Source organism: Peromyscus maniculatus, chromosome 4, assembly GCF_049852395.1.
Source record: "Peromyscus maniculatus bairdii isolate BWxNUB_F1_BW_parent chromosome 4, HU_Pman_BW_mat_3.1, whole genome shotgun sequence".
Taxonomy (NCBI): Eukaryota; Metazoa; Chordata; class Mammalia; order Rodentia; family Cricetidae; genus Peromyscus; species Peromyscus maniculatus.
In genome coordinates, this window is record NC_134855.1 from 89612264 (window position 1) to 89636709 (window position 24446).

The following is a 24446-nucleotide window of genomic DNA, read 5'->3' on the forward strand; positions in this document are numbered from 1 at the left end:
TTTTACATATCAGCCACGGATTCTCTTGTTCTCCCCCTTCCCCGCCGCCCCACACCTTCCCCTTGGCCCACCCCCATTCCCATCTCCTCCATGGCAAAGACTCCCCTGGGGACTGAGTGCAACTTGGTAGATTCAGTACAGGCAGGTCCAGTCCACTCCTCCTAGGCTAAGCAAAGTTTCCCTGCATAAGCCCCAGGTTCCAAACAGCCAGCTCATGCATTGAGGACAGGTCCCAGTCCCACTGCCTGAATGCCTCCCAAACAGATCAAGCTAATCAACTGTCTCACTTATCCAGAGAACCTGATCCAGTTGGGCGATCCTCAGCTATTGGTTCATAGTTCATGTGTTTCTATTTGATTGGCTATTTGTCCCTGTGCTTTTTCCAATCTTGGTCTCAACAATTCTTGTTCATACAAACCCTCCCCTATCTTGCCAATTGGACTCCTGGAGCTCCACCTGGGGCTTGGCCAAGGATCTCTGCTTCTGGTTCCCTCCATCATTGGATGAGGTTTCTAGCACAATTAGGGTGTTTGGCCATCCTATCACCAGAGTAAGTTAGTTCGGGCTGTCTCTCAACCATTGCTGGTAGTCAATTGTGGAGGTATCATTGTGGATTTCTGGGGACCTCTCTAGCACTTTTCTTCTTCCTATTCTCATGTGGTCTTCATTTATTATGGTCTTTTATTCCTTGTTCTCCCTCGCTGTTCTTGATCCAGCTGGGATCTCCCACTCCTCTAAGCTCTCTTTCCCTCGACCTTTGTCCTTCATTACCCCCACTCATATCCAGGTTGTTCATGTAGATTTCATCCATTTCTCTGTCATTGGGCAATCCCTGTGTCTTTCTGGGGTCCTGTTTGCTAGGTAGCCTCCCTAGAGTTGTGAGTAGCAGTCTAGTCATCTTTGTTTTACATGTAGTATCCTCCTATGAGTGAGTACATACCATGTTTGTCTTTCTGAGTCTGTGTTACTTAACTCAGGATTTTTTCTAGATCCATTCATTTGCCTGCAAACCTCATGATGTCATTGTTTTTCTCTGCTGAGTAGTATTCCATTGTGTATATGTACCACATTTTATTTATCCATTCTTCAGTTGAAGGGCATCTAGGTTGTTCCCAGGTTCTGGCTATTACAAACAATGCTGATATGAACATAGCTTATGAACATAGCAACTGTCCTTGTGGTATGATTGAGCATTCCTTGGGTATATGCCCAAGAGTGGTATAGCTGGATCTTGGGGGAGATTGATTCCCAATATTGTAAGAAAGCGCCATATTGATTTCCAAAGTGGTTGTACAAGCTTGCATTCCCACCAGCAGTGGAGGAGAGTTCCCCTAGCTCCACATCCTCTCCAGCATAAGGTATCTTCAGTGTTTTTTATCTTAGCCATTCTGACAAGTGTAAGGTGGTATCTGAGAGCCATTTTGATTTGCATTGCCCTGATAATTAGGGATGTTGAGCAATTCCTTAAATGTCTTTCACCATTTGAGCTTCCTCTGTTGAGAATTCTCAGTTTAGCTCTATATTTGCTTTTCTTAATTGAACTGTTGGGCATTTTGATGTCTAATTTCTTGAGTTCTTTATATATTCTGGATATCAGTCCTCTGTCAGATGTGGGGTTGCTGAAGACTTTTTCCCATTCTGTAGGCTGTCCCTTTGCCTTGTTGATCCTTTGCACTACAAAAGCTTCTCAGTTTCAAGAGGTCCCATTGATTGATTGTTTGTCTCAGTGTCTGCACTACTGGTGTTATATTTAGGAAGTGATCTCCTATGCCAATGTGTTCAAGATTACTTCCTAATTTCTCTTCTATCAGGTTCAGAGTAGCTCTATTTATGTTGAGGTCTTTGATCCACTTGGACTTAAGTTTTGTGCACAGTGACCGATATGGATCTATTTGCAGCCTTCTACACGTTGATATCGTTATACCAGCACCATTTGTTGAAGATGCTTTCTTTTTTCATTGTATACTTTTGGCTTCTTTGTCAAAAATTATATGTTCATAGGTGTGCAGATTAATGTCAGGGTCTTCAATTCGATTCCATTGGTCCACATGTTGGTTTTTATGCCAGTACGAAGCTGTTTTTATTACTGTAGCTCTATAGTAGAGCTTGAGGTCAGGGATCGTGATGGCTCCAGAAGTTGTTTTATTGTACAGGATTCTTTTGGCTATCCTGGGTTTTTTTGTTTTTCCATATGAAGTTGAGTCTTATTCTTTCCAGGTCTGTCAATTTATTTTTTCAGGGACTTAAAGTTCTTGTCATATAGGTCCTTCACTTGCTTGGTTAGTGTTACCCCAAGGTATTTTATACCATTTGTGGCTATTGTATAGGGTAAAGTATCTCTGATTTCCTTCTCATCCTGTTTGTCAATTGTATATAGGAGGATTACTGATTTTTTTTAGTTGATCTTGTATCCTGCTATGTTGCTGAATGTGTTTATAAGCTGTATCAGTTCCTTGGTGGAATCTTTGGGGTCACTCAAGTATACTATCATGTCATCTGCAAATAGGGAAAGCTTGACTTCTTCCTTTCCAATTTGTATGCCCTTAATCTCTTTATGTTGTCTTATTGCTCTGGCTAGAACTTCAAGTACTATATTGAATAAGTATGGGGAGAGCAGACAGCCTTGTCTTATTCCTGATTTTAGTGGAATCACTTTGAGTTTCTCTCCATTTAATTTGATATTGGCTGTTGGCTTGCTGTAAATTGCCTTTATTAAGTTTAGGTATGTTCTCTGTATTTCTGATCTCTAGAACCTTTATCATGAAGGGGTATTGGATTTTGTCAAATGCCTTTTTTGCATCTAGTGAGATGATCATGTGGTTTTTTTTCCTTTGAGTTTGTTTATATGGTGTATTACATTGACAGACTTTCGTATGTTGAACTGCCCTTGCTTGCATCCCTTGGATGAAGCCTACTTGATCATGGTGGATAATTGTTTTGATGTGTTCTTGGAGTCTGTTTGCCAGTATTTTATTGAGTATTTTTGCATCAATGTTCATGAGGGAGATAGGTCTGTAGTTCTCTTTCTTTGTTGTATCCTTGTTTGGTTTAGGAATCAGGGTAATTGTAGCCTCACAGAAGGAGTTTGGTAATGTTCCTTCTGTTTCTATTGTGTGGAACAATGTAAAGAGTATTGATATTAACTCTTCTTTGAAGATCTGATAGAATTCTGCACTGAAACCATCTGGTCCTGGTCTTTTTTTTTTTTTTTTTTTTTGGTTGGGAGACTTTTAATGACTGATTCTATTTCCTTAGGGGTTATTGGACTATTTAAATAGTTTATCTGGTCTTGATTTAACTTGGTTATGTGATACCTATCCAGAAAATTATCCATTTCCTTTATATTTTCCAGTTTTGTGGAGTGGAGGTTTTTGAAGTATGACCTGATGATTCTCTGGATTCCCTCAATGTCTGTTGTTATGTCCCCCTTTTCATTTCTGATTTTGTTAATTTGGATGTTCTCTCTCTGTCTTTTGGTTACTTTGGGTAAGGGCTTGTCTATCTTGTTGATCTTCGCAAAGAACCAACTATTTGTTTCATTAATTTTTTGTATTGTTCTCTTAGTTTCTATTTTATTGATTTCAGCTCTCAGTTTGATAATTTCCTGGCATCCATTCTTCCTGGGAGACTTTGCTTCTTCTTGTTCTAGAGCTTTCAGGAGTGCTGTTAAGTCACTAGTGTGAGATTTCTCCAACTTCTTAATGTGGGCATTTAGTGTTATAAATTTCTCTCTTACCACTGCTTTCATAGTGTCCCATAAGTTTGGATATGTGGTGTCTTCATTATCGTTGATCTCTAGGAAGTCTTTAATTTCTTTCTTTATTCTTCCTTAACCCATTAGTGATTCAGTTGAGCATTATTCAGTTTCCATGAGATTGTAGGTTTTCTGTAGTTTTTATTGTTGTTGAAATCTAACTTTAAGCCACGGTGGTCTGATAGAACACAGGAGGTTATTCCAATATTTTTGTATCTGATGAGCTTTGCTTTGTGACCAAGCATGTGGTCGATTTTAGAGAAAGTTCCATGGAGTGCTGAGAAGAAGGTATATTCTTTTTTGTTAGGATGGAATGATCTGTAGGTATCAATTAAGTCCATTTGAATCATAACATCAGTTAAATCCTTTCCTATTTCTCTGTTAAATTTCGATTTGGCTGATCTGTCCAGTGGTGAGCGTGGGGTGTTGAAGTCTCCCACTATTGATGTGTGGGGTTTTATGTGTGGTTTAAGCTTTAGTAGTGTTTCTTTTACATATGTCCATGGCCTTGTGTTTGGGGCATAAATGTTCAGAATTGAAACTTTATCTTGGTGAATTTTTCCTGTGATGAGTATATAATGCCCTTCTTGATCTCTTTTGATTAATTTTGGTTTGAAGTCTATTTTGCTGGATATTAGGATGGCTACACCTGCTTGTTTATTAAGACCATTTGATTGGAGAGTCTTTTCCAAGCCTTTTATTCTTAGATAGTGTCTATCTTTGAATTTGAGGTGTGTTTCTTTCTCTTTTTTTGTTAATTTTTTATTTTATTTTATTTTATTTTATTTTATTTTATTTTATTTTATTTTACAATACTATTCAGTTCTACATATCAGCCACAGGTTCCCCTATTCTCCCTCTCCCACGCCCTCCCTTTACCCCCAGCATACCCCCCATTCCCACCTCCTCCAGGGCCAATCCTCCCCCGAGGACTGCAATCAACCTGGTCTACCAGGCAGGTCCAGTCCCTTCCTCCAAGACTGAGCCAAGTGTCCCTGCATAAGCTCCAGGTTTCAAACAGCCAACTCATGCAATGAGCACAGGACTTGGTCCCACTGCCTAGTTTCCTCCCAAACTGATCAAGCCAATCAACTGTTTCACCTATTCAGAGGGCCTGATCCAGCTGGGCCCCCCTCAGCCTTTGGTTCATAGTTCATGTGTTTCCATTCATTTGGCTATTTTTTTTCAATAATTGAGTAAAACCGAAATTTATTATAAGCCACAGTCGTCCTAGGGACCTCCATGCTATATAGCCTCTATGGTTCTATGGGTTGTGGTCTGATTGTTCTTTATTTTATATCTAAAATCCACTTATGAGTGAGTACATACCATGACTGCCTTTCTGGGTTTGGGTTACCTCACTCAGGATGATTTATTCTAGTTCCATCCATTTGCCTGCCAATATCATGCTTTCATTGTTTTTCTCTGCTGAGTAGTACTCCATTGTGTATATGTACCACATTTTTTCCATCCATTCATTCCTTTGTTGATGGGCATCTAGGTTGTTTCCAGGTTCTGGCTATTACAAATAGTGCTGCTATGAGCATAGCTGAGCATGTATCTTTATGGTATGAATCAGCATTCCTTGGGTATATGCCCAAGAGTGGGATGGCTGGGTCTTGAGGTAGTTTGATTCCTAATTTTCTGAGAAACTGCCATACTGATTTCCACAGTGGTTGTACAAGTTTACATTCCCACCAACAGTGGAGGAGTGCTCCCTTTGCTCCACATCCTCTCCAACATTGGCTGTCATTGGTGTTTTTGATGGTAGCCATTCTGACAGGTGTAAGGTGGTATCTCAGAGTCGTTTTGATTTGCATTTCTCTGATGATTAAGGATGTTGAGCATTTCTTTAAATGTCTTTCAGCCATTTGTAGTTCTTGTTTTGTGAATTCTCTGTGTAGCTCTTTAGCCCATTTTTTAATTAGACTGTTCAGTATTTTGATGTCTAGTTTCTTGAGTTCTTTATATACTGTGGAGATCAATCCTCTGTCAGATGTGGGGTTGGTGAAGATCTTTTCCCATTCTGTTGGCTGTCTTTTTGTCTTATTGACTGTGTCTTTTGCCCTGCAAAAGCTTCTCAATTTCGAGAGGTCCCATTTATTAATTGTTGTGCTCAGGGTCTGTGCTGTTGGTGTTTTATTTAGGAAATGGTCTCTGGTGCCAATGCATTCAAGAGTGCTTCCTACTTTCTTTTCTATTAAGTTTAGTGTAACTGGATTTATGTTCAGGTCTTTGATCCACTTGCACTTGAGTTTTGTGCATGGTGACAGATATGGATCTATTTGTAATCTTTTACATATTGACATCCAGTTATGCCAGCACCATTTGTTGAAGATACTTTCTTTTTTCCATTGTATAGTTTTGGCTCCTTTGTCAAAAACCAGGTGTTCATATGTGCATGGATTAACGTCAGGGTCTTCAATTCGATTCCATTGGTCCGTATGTTGGTTTTTATACCAGTACAAAGCTGTTTTTATTTCTATAGCTCTATAGTAGAGTTTGAGATCAGGGATGGTGATGCCTCCAAAGGTTGCTTTATCATATAGGATTCTTTTAGCTATCCTGGGTCTTTTGTTTTTCTATATGAAGTTGAGTATTTTTCTTTCCAAGTCTGTAAAGAATTGTGTTGTGATTTTGATGGGGATTGCATTAAATGAGAAGTGTTTCTTGTATGCAGCAGAAAGATGGGTCCTGCTTTAGTATTTATTCTGTAAGACTGTGTCTTTTTATAGGTGAATTAAGTCCATTGATATTAAGGAATATTAATGACCAGTGATTGTTCATTCCTGTTATTGTTTGGTGGTAGTGTGTGTGTACTTCTCTTCTTTGGGGTTTACTGCTGTGGCTTTATCTATTGCCTGTGTTTTCAAGGGTGTATCTGACTTCCTTAGGTTGGAGTTTTCCTTTTAGTGCTTTCTGTAGGGCTGGGTTTGTGGATAAGTATTGTTTAAATATGGCTTTGTCTTGGAATGTCTTGTTCACTTTGTCTGTGATATCTTAAAATTTTTCTGTATATATTAGTCTAGGCTGGCATCCATGGTCTCTTTGTGTCTGCATTACATCTGTCCAGGTCCTTCTGGCTTTCAAAGTCTCCATTGAGAAATTGGGTGTTATTCTGATGGGTTTGGCTTCATGGGTCACTTGGCTTTTTTTCCTTTGCTGCTCTTAATATTCTTTCTTTATTCTATAGGTTTAGTTGTTTAATTATTATGTGGCAAGGGGACTTTTTAGGGGGTCTAGTCTGTTTGGTGTTCTATAGGCTTCTTGTATCTTCATAGGCATTTCCTTCTTTAAGTTGGGAACGTTTTCTTCTATAATTTTGTTGAATATATTTTCTGTGCCTCTGAGTTGGTATTCTTCTCCTTCCTCTATTCCTATTATTCATAGGTTTGGTCTTTCCATGGTGTCCCAAATTTCTTGGACATTTTGGATCATGACTTTGTTGGCTTTAGTGTTTTCTTTGACTGATGAATCTATTTCTTCTACCGTATCTTCAATGCTTGAGATTCTCTCTTCCATCTCTTGCATTCTGTTGGTTATACTTGCATCTGAAGTTCCCATTCGTTTACTCAGATTTTCTATTTCCAGCATTCCCTCTGTTTGTGTATTCTTCATTTTTTCTATTTCCCTTTTCAGGTCTTGGACTGTTTCCTTCATCTGTTTCATTGCTTTTTCATGATTTTCTTTCAGGGCTTTATTGTTTTCTTCTGCTTTATTAGACCTTTCCTCTACTTGTTTAAAGCATTCTTCCCATTTTTTATTTGTCTTTTTCTCAATTTCATTTGTGATTTCTTCTATAAAAGCCTCTACCTTCTTCGTGATGTTATTCATAAGTTTGTTTTCTTCTGCTTCTTCCATTTTGTGATATTCAGGTCTAGCTGTTGGAGGTGGGCTAGGTTCTGGTGATGCTGTATTGCTCTTCATTTTGTTGTATTTACTTCTGCCTTGATGTCTGCCCATCTCCTTGTGTATTCATTCTTGGTCTTATCTGCTCACTTGGTCCAGATAGAGCTGACAGATTCAGGAAGTCTCTCTCTCTTGTCAAGATGGGAACTCTGGGGTGGGATGGGAGCTGGGGGCTTGTCTCAAAGTCTCAGGAAGTGGCTGGGGTCTCTGGCAGATGGGCATGGGGGCAGGGCGTGGAGATTGCAGGGTCTGCTGGGGGTCTTGGAGAAGGGGAACCTTCCCAGTGGGGGTGGAAGGAATCCTGCCCGATGGCCAGAACCTGGGGCCAAGTTGGGCAGGTCTTCCCTGAAATGGCTGGTGCCTAGGGATGGGATCTAGGGACAGACCTCTCTGGGTCTGAGCCCAGGCACTCACCTCTTGTCCAGATGGGAGGTTGTGTTAGGATTTTGATGGGGATTGCATTGAATCTGTAGATTGCTTTTGGTACAATTGCCATTTTTACTATGTTAATTCTACCTATCCATGATCATGGGAGATCTTTCCATTTTCTGATATCTTCTTCAATTTCTTTCTTCAGAGACTTAAAGTTTTTATCAAACAGGTCTTTCACTTGCTTAGGTAGAGTTACCCCAAGGTATTTTATATTATTTGTGGCTATTGTAAGGAGTGATGTTTCTCTGATTTATTTCTCAGTGCATTTATCATTTGTATATAGGAGGGCTACTGATTTTTTTTAGTTAATCTTGTGTCCTGCCACTTTACTGAAAGAGTTTATGAGCTGTAGGAGTTCCATGGTAGAATTTTTGGGGTCACTTTTGTATACTATCATGTCATCTGCAAATAGGGAAAGCTTGACTTCTTCCTTTCCAATTTGTATCCCCTTGATCTCCTTTTGTTGTCTTATTGCTCTAGCTAGACTTCAAGTACTATGTTGAATAAGTATAGGGAGAGTGGACAGCCTTGCCTCGTTCCTGATTTTAGTGGAATCGCTTTGAGTTTCTCTCCATTTAATTTGATGTTGGCTGTTGGTTTGCTGTAAATTGCCTTTATTAAGTTTAGGTATGTTCCCTGTATTTCTGATCTCTAGAACCTTTATCATGAAGGGGTATTGGATTTTATCAAAGGCTTTTTCAGCATCCAATGAGATGATCATGTGGGTTTTTTTTCCTTTGAGTTTGTTTATATGGTGTATTACATTGACAGATTTTCATATGTTAAACCACTCTTGCATCCCTGGGATGAAGCCTACTTGGTCTTGGTGGATAATTATTTGTTGTGTTCCTGGAATTGGTTAGCCAGTATTTTATTGAGTATTTTTGCATCAATGTTCATGAGGGAGATTGGTCTGTAATTCTCTTTCTTTGTTATATCTTTGTGCGGTTTAGATATCAGGGTAACTCTAGCCTCATAAAAAGAATTTGGTAATGTTCCTTCTGTTTCCAATGTGTGGAACAATTTGAAGAGTATTGGTATTAGCTCTTCTTTGAAAATTTGGTAGAATTCTGCGCTGGTCCTGGGCTTTTTTTTGGGGGGGGGGGAGACTTTTAATGATTGATTCTATTTTCTTAGGGGTTATTGGTCTATTTAAGTAATTCATCTGGTCTTGATTTAACTTTGGTATGTGATACCTATCCAGAAAATTGTCCATTTCTTTCAGATTTTCCAATTTGGTGGAGTAGAGGTTTTTGAAGTATGACCTGATGATTCTCTGGATTTCCTCATTGTCTGTTGTTATGTCTCCCTTTTCATTTCTGATTTTGTTAATTTGGATGTTCTCTCTCTCTCTCTCTCTCTCTCTCTCTCTCTCTCTCTCTCTCTCTCTCTCTGCTTTTTGGTTACTTTGGATAAGAGCTTGTCTATCTTGTTGATTTTCTCTTTGTATTATTCTCTTTGTTTCTATTTTATTGATTTCAGCCCTCAGTTTGATTGGTTCCTTTTTCCCCTGGGTGAGTTTGCTTATTCTTGTTCTAGAGCTTTCAAGTGTGCTGTTAAGTCACTAGTGTGAGATTTCTCCAACTTCTTCATGTGGGCATTTAGACCTATGAATTTTCCTCTTATCATTGCTTTCATAGTGTCCCATAAGTTTGGGTATGTTGTACATTCGTTTTCATTGAATTCTAGGAAATCTTTAATTTCTTTCTTTATTTCTTCCTTGACCCATTGGTGATTCAACTGGGAATTATTTAGTTTCCATGAGACTGTAGCCTTTCTGTAGTTTTTGTTGTTGTTGAAATCTAAGCCATGGTGGTCTAATAAAATACAGGAGGTTATTTCAATTTTTTTTTTGTATCTGTTGAGATTTGTTTGTGAACAAGCATGTGGTCAGTTTTGGAAAAAGTTCTATGGGGGTACTGAAAAGAAGGTATATTCTTTTGTGTTAGGATGTAATATTCTGTAGACATCTATTAAGTCCATTTGAGTCATAATGTTTGTTAGTTCCCTTATTTCTCTGTTAATTTTCTGTCTGGCAGACCTGTCCATTGGTGAGAGTGGGGTGTTGAAGTCTCCCACTACTAGTGCATGGGGTTTGATGTGCGATTTAAGCTTTAGTAATGTTTCTTTTACAAATGTAGGTGCCCTTTTATTTGTGGCTTAAATATTCAGAATTGAGACTTCATCTTGTCAGATTTTCTCTGTGATAAATATGTAATGTCCTTCCCAATCTCTTTCAAGTGATTTTAGTTTGAAGTCTATTTTATTAGGTATTAGGATAGCTACACCAGCTTGCTTCTTAAATCCATTTGATTGGAAAGTCTTTTCCCAGCCTTTTAATCTGAGGTAGTATCTGTCTTTGAAGTTGAGGTGTGTTTTTTGTATGCAGCAGTAGGATGAATCTTGTTTTTGTATCCATTCTATTAGCCTTTGTCTCTATAGGTGAATTGAGACCATTGATATTAATGGATATCAATGACCAGTTATTATTAATTCTTGTTATTTTTTGGTGGTAGTGTTTTATGTTTCCCTTCTTTTGTATTTGTTGGTATAGAACTATCTATTGCCTATGTTTTCATGGGTGTATCTAACTGCCTTAGGTTAGATTTTTTTTTCTTCAAGTGCTAGCTGTAGGGCTGGATTTGTAGAGAGATATTGTTTAAATCTGGCTTTATTGTGGAATATTTTGTTTACTCAGTCTATGGTGATTAAGGGTTTTGCTGGGTAGAATAATCTGGGTTGGAATCCATGGTCTCTTAGTGTCTGCATCACGTCTGTCTGCGATCTGATGGCTTTTAGAGTCTCCCTTGAGAAGTCAGGTGTTATTCTTATGGGTCTACCTTTATATGTTACTTGGCCTTTTTCCTTTGCAGCTCTTAATATTTTTTTTATTCTGTATGTTTAGTGGTTTGATTATTATGAGGTGAGGAGAATTTTTTTTGATCCAGTCTATTTGGTGGTTTGTAACCTTCTTGTATCTTTATAGGCATTTCCTTCTTTATGTTGGGAAAGTTTTCTTCTATGATTTTGTTGAATATATTTTCTGTGCCTTTAAGTTGGTATTCTTGTCCTTCTTCTATCCCTATTATTCTTAGGTTTGATCTTTTCATAGTGTCCCAAATTTCCTGGACATTTTGAGTCATGATTTTGTTGGCTTTAGTGTTTTCTTTGACTGATGAATCTATTTCCTCTATGGTATCTTCAACACCAGAGGTCTGCTCTTCCATCTATTGCATTCTGTTAGTTATGCTTACATCTGTAGTTCCTGTTTGTTTACTCAGATTTTCCACTTCCAGCATTCCCTCAGTTTGTGTCTTCTTTATTGTCTTGATTTCAGTTTTCAAATCTTGAACTGTTTCCCACATTTGTTTAATTGCTTTCTCTTGGCTTTCTTTAAGGGATTTACTCATTTCTTCTAATTTTTTGTTTGACTTTTCCTTGAATTCTTTAAGAGAATTTTTCATTTTCTCTTTAAAGATCTCTATCATCTTCTTAAGGTCATTTTAAGGTCAATTTCTTCTGTTTCTTCTGTGTTGGGGTGTTCAGGTCTTGCTGATGTAGGTTCTGATGAAGCTATATTGGTTTTTTGTTGTTGTTGACTGTATTTTTGCACTGGCATCTATCCATCTCTTTCTCCACTTGGTGCAATTGGTGTCTGTGTCTGAGGGAAGCTCCCTTTGTCTGTTTGATACTCTTGGTCTAGTTGGTGCTGTTTGACTCTTTGTTTCAGGAAGGAGCTTTTAGTCTAATTGGTGCTTGTGGGCTCTGTCTCAGGGAGTAGCTACAATCTCTTAGTCCAATCAGGTGCTGGCAGGCTCTGTCTCAGGGAACAATTGCACTCTCTACTTTCCAACTTGTATCCCCTTATTCTCCTTCAGTTGTCTTATTGTTCTAGCTAGAACTTCATGTACTATATTTAATAGATATGGAGAGAGTGGACAGCCTTGTCTTGTTTCTGACTTTAGTGGAATTGCTTTATGTATCTCTCCACTTAATTTGATATTGGCTCTAGGCTTGCTATAAATTGCCTTTATTATGCTTATGTAGGTCCCTTTTATCCCTAATATCTCCAATACTTTTACTATAAAAGGGTGTTTGATTTTTTTCAAAGACTTTTTCTACATCTAATGAAATAATCCTGGTTTTTTTCTTTCAGTTTGTTTATATGACAGATTACATTGACTTATTTTTATATGTCGAACCATTCATAAATCTTTTTCCTTAACATTTTTATTTTAATTAAGATACAATGGAGAAAACAAAGATGATGGCAGCCACTGCCACTTGCTGCAGAGCTCCTAAGAGTCTGAGAAACCCATGGAGGCTCTGAAGAGTAGCATGGCAGAAAGGGAGTCTGTAGAGTCCCCAATAGTTCCAGAACAACTGAAAAACTAAAAAAGGCATGTTTTATGGGAAGATGCCTTTAAAAAGTTGGGAAGAAGGAAAGCAGAACAGTGGGGGAGAATGATGAATCCTTGTTGCCACATCTCAGCCAGCAGACTGCAAGCACAAAGGTCATGCCTGATGAGCTGTGGGGCTCCCAGAACAGATGACACAGAGATGTGTGACAGCCTGGAGCTCCCACAGATACAGATCAATACTGGGTAGGGCAGGTCCTAGGCTCACTAGCCAGCTCCCTGCTTGGAGCCACCTGAGCTATGGCCTGTGCTACTTTCCCTGTGGAGAGAGAAAAGGCACCAGACAGCAGCACTTCCCATGGCCTACAAACACAACATTTGTGCCCCAGGTGGCTGGCACCATGGACTGGATAGTGTGCAGTGGCCTGGAGCTCCCAAGGAAACATCATTACTGAATAGGGCCAGCTCTAGGCCCTTCAATTGTCCAGCCTCCAACACAGAACCTCCAAGGTTACAGCCTGTGCTGCTTGCCCTGCTGGGGGATGGAGGGTATTGGCAGTGGTGTTGCCAAAACTCTATAAGCACAAAGGTAGAGCTCAGTGAGCCTCAGGATGGTAGACACTGAGGGTGGATTATAGTCGGACGTTCTTTGGACTGCCAACTCCTAATTAATGACTTGGAGACTTTCTTCATTAATTGAAAAAGCTTGGCCTTAGCTTGGGCTTGTTCCCAACTAGTTCTTAAAACTTAAATTAACCCATTTATATTAATCTACATTCTGCCACATTGCTTGTTACCTCTCCTCAGTACAATATGTCCAACTTCCTCCATGTCTGGCTGGTGAATCCCCCACCTCAGATTTCTTCCCATAGTTCCTATCAGTGCCTGGAAGTCCTGCATATCCTCTTCCTGCCTAAATATTTGCCATTAGGCTCTTTATTAAACCAATCAGAAGGTGCCTTAGGCAGGTGAGGTAGAACAGAGACATATCTTCACACCATTTACTAAAACAATTATCCCAGCAGTGGGGAGGTGTGCAGCAGCCGGGAGCTTGCACAGGACCTGTCCTCAAATGTCCTGCCTAGCTGCAACATTACCCTGACTCTGGACAACAGCAGGAGACAAGTCTCAGCAATGGCCCAGTAATTATGGTGCTGAAGGAACCAGAAGCCTTGAACCAGACCAATGACTGGTTGCAATAAGAATTTGCATGTAGAGCTATTTGGGCAAGAGTATTCTGTGTGACACACTGCAGTTTCAAATGCAAAAACAACAAACAAATATGGTATGGAGAGGTGGGGAAGATGGAGGGATGGAGTGGTGATTGCAAGGTGGAGAGATGTGGAACTAGGGATACAACTACGGTGACAGGCATGAGAGAAGGCTGTAGTAGACAGGGAAACATGTCCTTGTTGAGTAGAGCTGGCAGGGTGGTGTGTAGCAGCCTGGAGCTTATGCAGTCTCAGCCTCTAAACACTCTTCCCAGCCACAGGATCACCTTGGTTCTGAGCAATGACAGGATGTCTGAGATGAAGAACAATTCGGTTTTCTGGATTGAACCTCCTCAAAAGACCTTTTTGGTCCTTGCTGACCCTGGAGGCTATGTTGGTATCTGTGATCAGCTGCTTCAGTTCATATTAAAGCTAAAGATTCATTTGGATGTCCATGGCTCATGCTGCTACCAAGGGCCATGTCTTGGTCCGTGGTTCTGCAGCCAGGGGTTGTGTTGATGTCTGTGGCCTGTATTACCACTAAAGGCCATGTAGATGTCCATGGTCTGTTCTGCCAACTGAAGTGATATTGAAATCCATTGGCTGTCCTGCCACTGGGGGCCATGTTGATGTGAGTGGCCTGTCCTATAACCTGAGGCCATGTTGATGTCCTTGGCCTGTGTTGCTAACAAAGGATATGATAGTGTTCATGGCCTGTGCTGTGGCAGAAGGCCATGTTAATGTCTGTGGTCTTTACTGCCGCCAGAGACGATGCTGAGGTCTGTGGCACATGCTGACACTGGATGTCCATGGTCCATGTGTTCACAAGAATCCATGTAGAATTCCATGTTCTGTGCTCCTGATGACTGTAAAAGGCAAGGAAGCTACTTTTGCAGTGGTCTCGATGACTGAAAACTCACAGTTGAGAAAGAGGGACATTAACAGCATCTCTGATAACCCCTATCCCCACTCCCATCTTCCAAAAACTTAACAGCCTAGAAATCCATTATAGAGAACTCTTAAAAACTGTGATAAGAGCCAGGTGGTAGTGGCACATGCCTTTAATACCACTAGGGAGGCAGAGGCAGGCAGATCTCTTTGTGTTCAAGGCCAGCCTGGTCTACAGAGTGAGTTCCAAGAAAGGCTCCAAAATTACATAGAGAAACCCTGTCTCAAAAAAAAAGTAAAAACTGTGATAAGGATACTGGCATGTAACTCTCTGCAGTTTATGGCTTCTGGTGGGAGTGCAGGTAGAGAAGAAGTCAGTTTTCTTTAAGGGACTGTCCACGGCAAGTTTGACCATGCTCCAGTGAATATATGAGCAACAGAAATTGGACTTGTTTTCTTCTTCTTCTTCTTCTTCTTCTTCTTCTTCTTCTTCTTCTTCTTCTTCTTCTTCTTCTTCTTCTTCTTCTTCTTCTTCAGCTGCTGTTGCTGCTGCTGCTTCTGCTGCTGCTGCTGCTGCTGCTTTTTTTTCTGGGGAGGTCACAAGGGTAGGGGGTGCACCTGAGACGACTGAGAAGAGTATGATCAGGGTTCACTATGAGAAATTCACAAATAATCAATAAAGATTTTGGAGGGAAAGAATAGTTATATTATTTTCCCCATTACCTTTCTTTCATCAAATCTCTCCAGTGCCCTCTTACTCAACAGTTCCCATGTCCATCCACCCTCACTCCCTCTCAAAACCATGGCTGCATTTTCTTGATTATTACTTTTACATATGTATACATTAAATATAAATATGACGGGTTAGTCCATTTAGTGTAGCCCTGTACATGATTTCAGGGCTGACCACTTTGTAGTATGTGACTAACGAGGGCATTCATCTCTGTAAAAGGTTACTTCTGACTCTCTGTGCATGGTTTAACTACATGTAGTTCTGTGTTTTGAAGTGGGGCCCTTGAGATTTCTAGTTTTGTTTCAATAGCCATATTGGTATGTTATCATGAGAACATCTTTCCTCTCTATTCTAGGAGACAAAATCTTACAACAGACTTCCCAATCCTCTTCATCCTACAGTCTTTCCACCCACTATTTCTGCAATAGTCCTTGGGCCTTGAATACAGGAATTATGTCAATTTACTAGATGGGGATGGTCACGCCATAATCACATATTCTCTATATTTTGACCAGCTAGGGTTTTCTGTGATGATCTCCATCTGCTTGCTGCAAAAAGTATGGTTTTCCTGATAAGGTATGAGAGCCACACTTATTTTTTAGTATACGGATAAGTATTTAATGCACAATTAGAATTTAATTGTTTTGTAAAGTGATGGTACTATGTTTCTGAATAAGACTCATGGGCTCTCTAGACGAAGGTAGTTGTCTAGGTTGCCAGTATCACATATGTTTATCCTCCCATTGAAGGGAACTTAATTACAAAGCTGTTGGTTACTACCAAGACACGAATGCCACTATTGCTTCTTTAGAACTAACTTGCAAGACTGATCATAGGCATCACAGCTAGGTAGCAATATTGATTGCTTCCCTCCATTGGAAGCTTGCATAACAATGTCTAATATTATGATAGCCAGTTCTCAAGGAGGAAGTTATCAGGTCAGATCTAGCTCAAATCTTTTGAGTCCTATATCTTACATACATGGTACCTTCAGCAACACAGGTTTACCTTCAACCTCTGAGAGAAAACCAATGGCAATAGAAATAGCCTATAGGTTTTGGGACTCTCTTAGACTTTCCTGACCAACAACTTGAAAAGAGATATCTCATACCTGGTTCTGAGTTGTTGGTTTTTTTGTTTGTGTTTGTTTGTTTTACATATGGCTCTTGTGGGAAGTGTTGTCAGCCCAAGTGGTAAAATTTCATTTAGAATATAAAAGAATGTATGTATTACATGTAAGTTTATATATATATATATATATATATATATATATATATATATATATATATATATATAGCAATGTTCCTTAAGGCTTTTTCAAATAGATTCAATGTTATTTATCTGTCTTCCCTTCCTCTCTCTTCTCTGTTGACCTTCCTTTCCCAATCCCAATTAAAGCCTACTTCTCAGTGGCTCTGTTTTTCAGAGTTCTTTGTGCATTCTAGATATTAACCCTCCATCAAATGTATGGCTAGTAAAGATTCTTTCCCATTCATTTGGCTTCCTCTTCACTCAGATGACTTTTCCTTCAGCTGTGTAGAAGTTTTTTGGTTTTCATGAGATCTTGCTTGCCAATTGTAGGCCTTGATTTGGAGGAAATGGAATACTATTGACAATGTCCTTTCCTTCACCTTTATCATCTAGGGTGCTGTCTTGTTTTCTTCTAATGGTATCAGTGTATGATTTTCATGTTTAGGTTTGATCAGTTTGGAGTTTGTTGTACAAAGTAATAGATAGAGATCTAATTTCATTCTTCTGCATGTAGCTGCCCATTTTTCCTATGAATTTTTATTAAAGATGCTGTATTTTTTCAAATGTGGGATTTTGGCATCATGGTCAAATATTAGATGACTGTAGTGGTGAGTACTTATGTTTGGTCTTTATTTGGTGCCATTGCTCTCCTGTTGATTCTGTGCCAGTACTATGTTGTTATTATTATTATGAATCTATAATATATCTTGAGATTTGTAATGATAATCCCTCCTACAATGCTGGTTTTGTTTGGGCTATCTAGAGTCCTTTGTGGTTCCAAATTAATTTTAGAAGAGTTTTTCTTTCTATTTATATGATAAATACAATTGAAATTGCTCCTGGGACTGTGTTTAATCTTACATAGCTTTTAGCAGAATGATCACTTTCACAATATTAATTCTACTAACACATGAGCATGGATTGTCTTTCAGTTTTCTAGTGTCATGTCTAATCTTTTGTATTCAGAGGTTTACAGTTTACATGTAATGATTTCTTCATGGTTGATGACATGTATCAACATTTCTTAAATTGTACATTTAAATGTCACTTATTTCTTATATATTGTATTATTATAGATATTTTTAAATGTAAAACTCAAAACAAAAATATTTGAATTGTACATCTATGTCTTCTTTTCTTAAAACATAATGGGAAAGGCACTGGACAGGTGGCTGATAAAATAAGAAGAATTTCTATGCAAGTGTGGCAACCTGAGTTCAGCCCCAGAACACTTGGTAAGTGGAAGGAGACAACCAACTCCACAAAGTTGTTCTAATTCCCATAACATACCAGGACTCACATGAGCACAGACATCATTAATGTCTGCAAAATAATAAAAAAATTAACTGATGGTGTTTTAATAACTTGACACCCAATTCTTACCTGATGCTGACATATAGAGTCATATATCAGACTAAAATGCATCAACCCAGTGGCCAAAATTGCCTGCTGATTTGACACCACCTTATAACTCACTAGGGAACTGCATTCATAGCATGGCTTTCATTCTGGTAATATCTCACACTGTTCAGCACATGACCTTTTGTAACTATGAAACAATTTTATTCACTTACATGATATAGGCATAGTAACATAACAGGATAGCAGAAAACTTCTCTTTAGTTCTTATTGGTCAAGTAAATAATTTTGAAAAATGGACTAATGTTGTCAACTCTAGGATGACTAATAAGAATGTCTCTATAGTTTCACAGATAAGTAACTCTTGATATTGTTCTTAGAGAAATCCCTGAGAGATGTCCAAGATAATTATTTTCAGGGTTCTCATTTTGTTCAGAACACAGAACAAGTCAATTCACCCATGGGACAACTTCAGGCAGGGAATATAGGTCAGGCTTAAAAGATACACTTCCAAGAGATTGCATCTGCATGAAATGGATGTCTTCACGAGCACACATCAGATGGAAGAAAATATGATCGAGTTTGGTAAATCATCTCATATCTCTGACATTCTACTTTAAGATCATTCTTGAAATATTCCTGGGTATTTCTTCTACCATCCATTATATATGGACATGAACTGTTTTTCTTTATCTTCTGTCATTTTTAGAAGCCATTTAAATGGTTTCACAATCTTTTAAGCCACCAGAATTTTCTGTGGATTAACATTTATTTGTGCACACACCACCAAAAGGCATACCCTCAGTGTGTTAGTATCTGTGTACGAAGATCATTATTTCTTATCCAGTGATAAATTTGAGCAGCATCCAGCTAACATTATACAAGAATTCTATGACTTAATCAAGAATAATGATGTTTAATCATTGAGTGCACAGTAGATAAGATAATTTTCAGCTCAGAAACAGGAGTAAATATAATAGCAAGTCAAGTGAGTAGAGGCATAACTCTTGTTCATCTCAGAAATCAGATCAAGCAATCTGCCAGCAAACAAGACATTAGGAGCAACTACAGTACAATTCTAAGTCATCAGGATCTACAACATAGTATCTATTAAAGTGTATAATTCTGAGTATATCCACAAATGCTTACAAAAATATAAATATTGACATTATTACAGAGTTTATAATTTTGATACAAAACTACCTACATGGAAAAATGTTAATCGGAGAAAATAATAAATGCTTGGTTTTAATGCTTCTAAAAATAATTTGATGTGTTCCCCTTCATTGATTTATTCAATATTATTCATCTAAAAGCTGAAGTTAGTACTTTCTATGAGATTAGTCACCAAGTTAAGAATTCCAGATGAAGTAATAGAACATTCTACTGAATCTAGGCCCTCTAAAATACTTAGAGCACTCCCAAGAAAGAAACTGAAGCATAAAATGTTTGTTAGGTTTCTAGAAAATAGGCAGCATGCTTAATATGTCATTTGTATCTGTATATCCCATAGTTACTGAGTATATGTATGTCAACTTGGAGGAAATATAAGTATCAATTATTTTAAAGAAAGGTGACTATATATATTAACATACACATACTCTTAAAGTGTTCTGCTGAACAAAAAATCCTTACCTAAAACAGTACAAACCATATTGTTTTAAGACATACATGAACGTATACAGGGGACAATTCCTATGGATCATTTTACTATACATACTAGAAAAATCTTCTTTATTTCTTTTTATGTGTTGTTTTATAGCTTCCCATTACAGTACTGACTTAAGTATGTTAATTTTGTAGATCAAGAAATGGAAACAAATACTTCTAAGACAAAGGCATGCATATTATTAACTGCAAGATAAATATAAATCTGATCTTATTTTAAAATCTATGCTTAATCTAGTAACTTGATAAACATGGGTTAATATTAATAAATGAATATGATCATTCCTCCATGATTCTGAATAATAATAAAATTAAGCTTAACTTTAAAATGGTTGCACTTTTAATGGCTAATTGTTTCCTAAAAATGTATATGTTCATCTTGGAGGAAATTTCTATATTAAACACATAAAATACTAAATTTATGTTATCTAAATAAGTTGTTCCTGAATATACAGAATGGGTTTGTGAAAGCTTTCCTGGAATTTTCAGGATGATAAGAAGCTAATTTAGAGGTAGAATTCAGATTATCAAAATTTTCAAGGTTCACAGGCCTGTTGAGTATAATATCAGTGTATTTTCCTTAGAGAATCTGGTGACCTCTAAAAATACATACATTTATCTAGCGTACAATACTCTTAGCAACTATCATGCTTCTATGTGCAAATAAATGTGTTACTTAATGACTTTAGATCATTCTTTTCATCTTTATCTCTTGGAGTCCTCAAAATAAGGGAAGGTGAATTTAACTCTGATGATAATGGGAGAGCTTTCATTGATCACATGCTCTGTTCCTTCACCATAGATATTTCATAGAATAAAAGAATAAGACTTAAAAATCAAAAATCACCAAGAGAATTACTGAAGATGGAAGGAAAGGGGCAATGATTTCCCACCATGCAGCTTGAGTGTTTTCCATTACAGATCAGCACAAGCACTCCAGCTGTGCTTTGAGGTGGATAACTGCTGTTCACTGAAAGTTCAACATTACATTCATCTAAGGTTGACAATTAAAGTCATCCTTTGCTTATGTGTTTATGTAATTTATTTTCTTCTCAAGCAATACAGATGGTCAATAGGTAAGTGACATAATGAGAAAACAGATGATAGATTATATATGATTCAAGTCAGGAAACTATAATATTTCAGTCTAAGGATTCTAAAAATTAGTTGAAAAAATTCAAGATCAGTATTTTTGACTACTAAAACTGAATTAAATGTAATTTTCAGAGTTCAAGTTTGAATATGAGTTGCTTTGTTCTTTGATTACCACAAGTATTTACAATGGTAGCTCAACAATCAGTTTATCTGAATAAATAAATCCTATGGTAAAATTTTATTAGCAAAATATTGTGATTCTGGTTTTTACATCTCAGTCTCAAACCATGTGTTTCCTATATGGTATTCTGTACAACTTATCTCCAATGAGGTTGGAACATCTACTTTATAGCTTTAAACAAATGTTTCAGTTCAATGATGTCACAGGAATGACTCTATTGGTGATCAACTGATTCAATATACATGTTACAATTAAATAGTAAGAACTTTTGTACTGAAATTCAATGTAATTTCTATCAGGTCCAAAATATAAACCTCGTTTCTATTATGAAGTGTTATGCTTGCTAGTGACATACTCAGACCATTTTTTACTAATGAACAAAAACCCTTTCCAGGTGAAATCACACACATTGTTAGGCTTTTGCATTGTTGTCCTGCTTCTTCACTGCTCTATTATATATGAATTTCCTGATAGAACATGTGGATAACAGTCACACTTCATGCTTCTCTTCATGGGAGCTGCTCTTGGCTCATTACCTTTCACTTGGGCAGTGATGTTTCTCAAAACTGGCAAAGACTTGCCTTTACATTTATGCTTTTCTCTTTCAGGAGTAGATGTTAACTTTCAATGTGAATGTCAGAGTAGTTAAATCATTTTCCACATCCTTCTAATTTATCTTTCTTTCCCCTACAGGTTGTTTCTAAAGACACATGAGTAAAATGGATGGAGGCAATCAATCTGTGGTGTCAGAATTTGTGATTTTGGGACTTTCCCACTCACAGAATCTTCAAGTCTTACTCTTTGTGATGTTTTTGATATTATATCTTCTCATCGTGTCTGGAAATATTGTCATCATGGTCTTAATCACCACTGACCCCCATCTCCATTCCCCCATGTACTTCCTGTTGGCCAACCTGTCCTTTGTTGATATGTGGCTTTCCTCAGTCACGACTCCTAAGATGATCACAGACTTTCTCAGGAAACACAAAACCATTTCATTTTCAGGCTGCATGTCCCAGGTCTTCTTTGCTCATTGCATTGCTGCAGGAGAGATGGTGTTGCTGGTGGTAATGGCTTATGACCGCTATGTGGCCATCTGCAAACCACTCCACTACTTCACCATTATGAACCTGAAAAGATGCACTGGGTTGGTGTTGACTTCCTGGACCATTGGCTTTGTGCATGCCATGAGTCATCTTGTAGTGATTGTGGAGCTGCCTTTTTGTGGACCCAAGGAAATTGATAGTTTTTTCTGTGACATGCCATTGGTAATCAAGCTAGCCTGCATAGATTCCCATGATCTGGATATTTTAATGAATGCTGACTGTGGACTTGTGGGTGTAACCTGCTTCATTCTGTTGCTCATTTCCTACACATATATCCTTATCACTGTTCGCCAGAGCTCTAAAGCTGGTGCATCTAAGGCTCTTTCCACATGTACTGCCCACCTCACAGTAGTGATGATATTTTTTGTGCCCTGCATCTTCATCTATGTGTGGCCACTCGATATCACCTGGTTAGACAAATTTCTTGCTGTGTTTTACTCTGTTTTTACACCTCTCCTAAATCCAGCCATTTATACACTTAGAAATAAAGAGATGAAAAATGCTATGAAAAGGTTTATTAACAACTACGTGGATTCCAAAGAAAATTACTAATAGCTAGAAATCTCCACTAAATACTTTGAAAAATAGAGACTGGTCCTACAAAATAAGTTTAAAATCAGGAAATTTACTTATAGTCAATATTTTTACCAGTCTACCAATTCAGGTATAGTTCAAAGAACATAATTGCTACTAATCAGCCAGCATAACATTGTAAGTTATACACCTGGAATACAAATGTGAATGATCCTTCTTACAGGAATGTTATTCAACCCATTTTGCATTCTCTTTTGTCTTCCATAAAGTTGAACAATGTATGTTTACCAAATTTGTATGCTTTCTCTATGAATAACTTAGTAAACTTCATTTGAATAGAATTCTGTTTATTACAATATCCCCAAAACTTTTAACTTAAGCCCTGCCAAATTGAACTTTTGCTTATCACAGATATCTACCAAAATGCTAATAGAGACAGGAAGAAGAATTAAGAAAAGATGAGATAAAAGTAATAAATTGTACATTGAACAGCAAGGAACTTTGTCATGTACCTTTTTTTTTCATTATCATGTTCTTGCTGCTTTATTCAGGTAGGTCGTCAATAAATATTTGTTCATTGATGCAGATGGTACATTTTTTAATTTTTTTGATTATATAATTGATTTAATTTTACAAATCAGGCACAGATTCCCCTATTCTCCCTGCGCCTGCCCCCCTCCCCCCAGTCCACACCCCATTCCCATCTCCTCCAGGGAAAGGACTCTCCTGGGGATTCAGCTTAACCTGGTAGATTCAGTCCAGGCAGGTCCAGTCCCCTCCTCCCAGGCTAAGCAAAGTGTCCCTGCATAGGCCCCAGGCTCCAAACAGCCAGCTCATGTACTAAGGACAGATCCCAGTCCCACTGCCTGGGTGCCTCCCAAACAGTTCAAGCTGATCAACTGTATCACTTATCCAGAGGGCCTGATCTAGTTGGGGGATCCTTAGCTATTGGTTCATAGTTTATGTGTTTCCACTAGTTTGGCTATTTGTCCCTGTGCTTTTTCCAACCTTGGTCTCAACAATTCTCGCTCATACAATCCCTCCTCTTTCTCGCCAATTGCATTCCTGGAGCTCCACATGGGGCCTGGCTGTGGATCTCTGAATCTGCTTCCATTAGTCATTGGATGAGATTTCTAACATGACAGTTAGGGTGTTTGGCCATTCTATCACCAGAGTAGGTCAGTTCGGGCTGTCTCTCGACGATTGCTAGTATCTTTGTGGTATCTTTGTGGATTTCTGTGGACCTCTCTAGTACTTTGCTTCTTCCTATTCACATGGGGTGTTCATTAATCATGGTCTTTTATTCCTTGTTCTCCCTCTCTGTTCTTGATCCAGCTGGGATCTCCCACTCCCTAAGCTCTCTTTCCCTCAAAGCTTGCCCTTCATTACCCCCACTCACATCCAGTTTGCTCATGTAGATCTCATCCATTTCTCTGTCATTGGGCAATCCCTGTGTCTTTCTTAGGGTCCTGTTTTCTAGGTAGCCTCCCTGGAGTTGTGAGTAGCAGTTTAATCATCCTTTGTTTTACATCTAGTATCCTCCTATGAGTGAGTACATACCATGTTTGTCTTTCTGAGTCTAGGTTACCTCACTCAGGATGATTTTTTTTCTAGGTCCATCCATTCGCCTGCAAATCTCATAATGTCATTGTTTTTCTCTGTTGAGTAGTAATCCATTGTGTATATGTACCACATTTTATTTATCCATTCTTTAGTTGAAGGGCATCTAGGTTGTTTCCAGGTTCTGGCTATTATAAACAATGCTGATATGAACATAGCTGAGTTTGTGCCCTTATGGTATGATTGAACATTCCTTGGGTATATGCCCAAGAGTGGTATAGCTAGGTCTTGGGGGAGATTGATTTCCAATTTTCTAAGAAAGTGCCATATTGATTCACAAAGTGGTTATACAAGCTTGCATTCCCACCACCAGTGGAGGAGAGTTCCCTTGCTCCACATCCTCTCCA

General features: G+C 38.3%; 1 protein-coding gene across 1 annotated transcript; it reads left to right on the forward strand.

Annotated features, from left to right (window-relative positions):
• The first annotated feature begins 21549 nt into the window (after positions 1 to 21549).
• LOC102911991 (olfactory receptor 4K3-like) lies at positions 21550 to 22497 on the forward strand. The gene has a single exon (XM_006994504.3). The coding sequence runs from the start codon at positions 21550 to 21552 to the stop codon at positions 22495 to 22497; it is 948 nt and encodes a 315-aa protein (XP_006994566.2).
• The last annotated feature ends 1949 nt before the right edge of the window (positions 22498 to 24446 follow it).

Coding starts and splice junctions, on each gene's coding strand:
- LOC102911991 (XM_006994504.3), top strand. CDS start 21,550: ATGAGTAAAATGGATGGAGGCAATCAATCTGTGGTGTCAGAATTTGTG.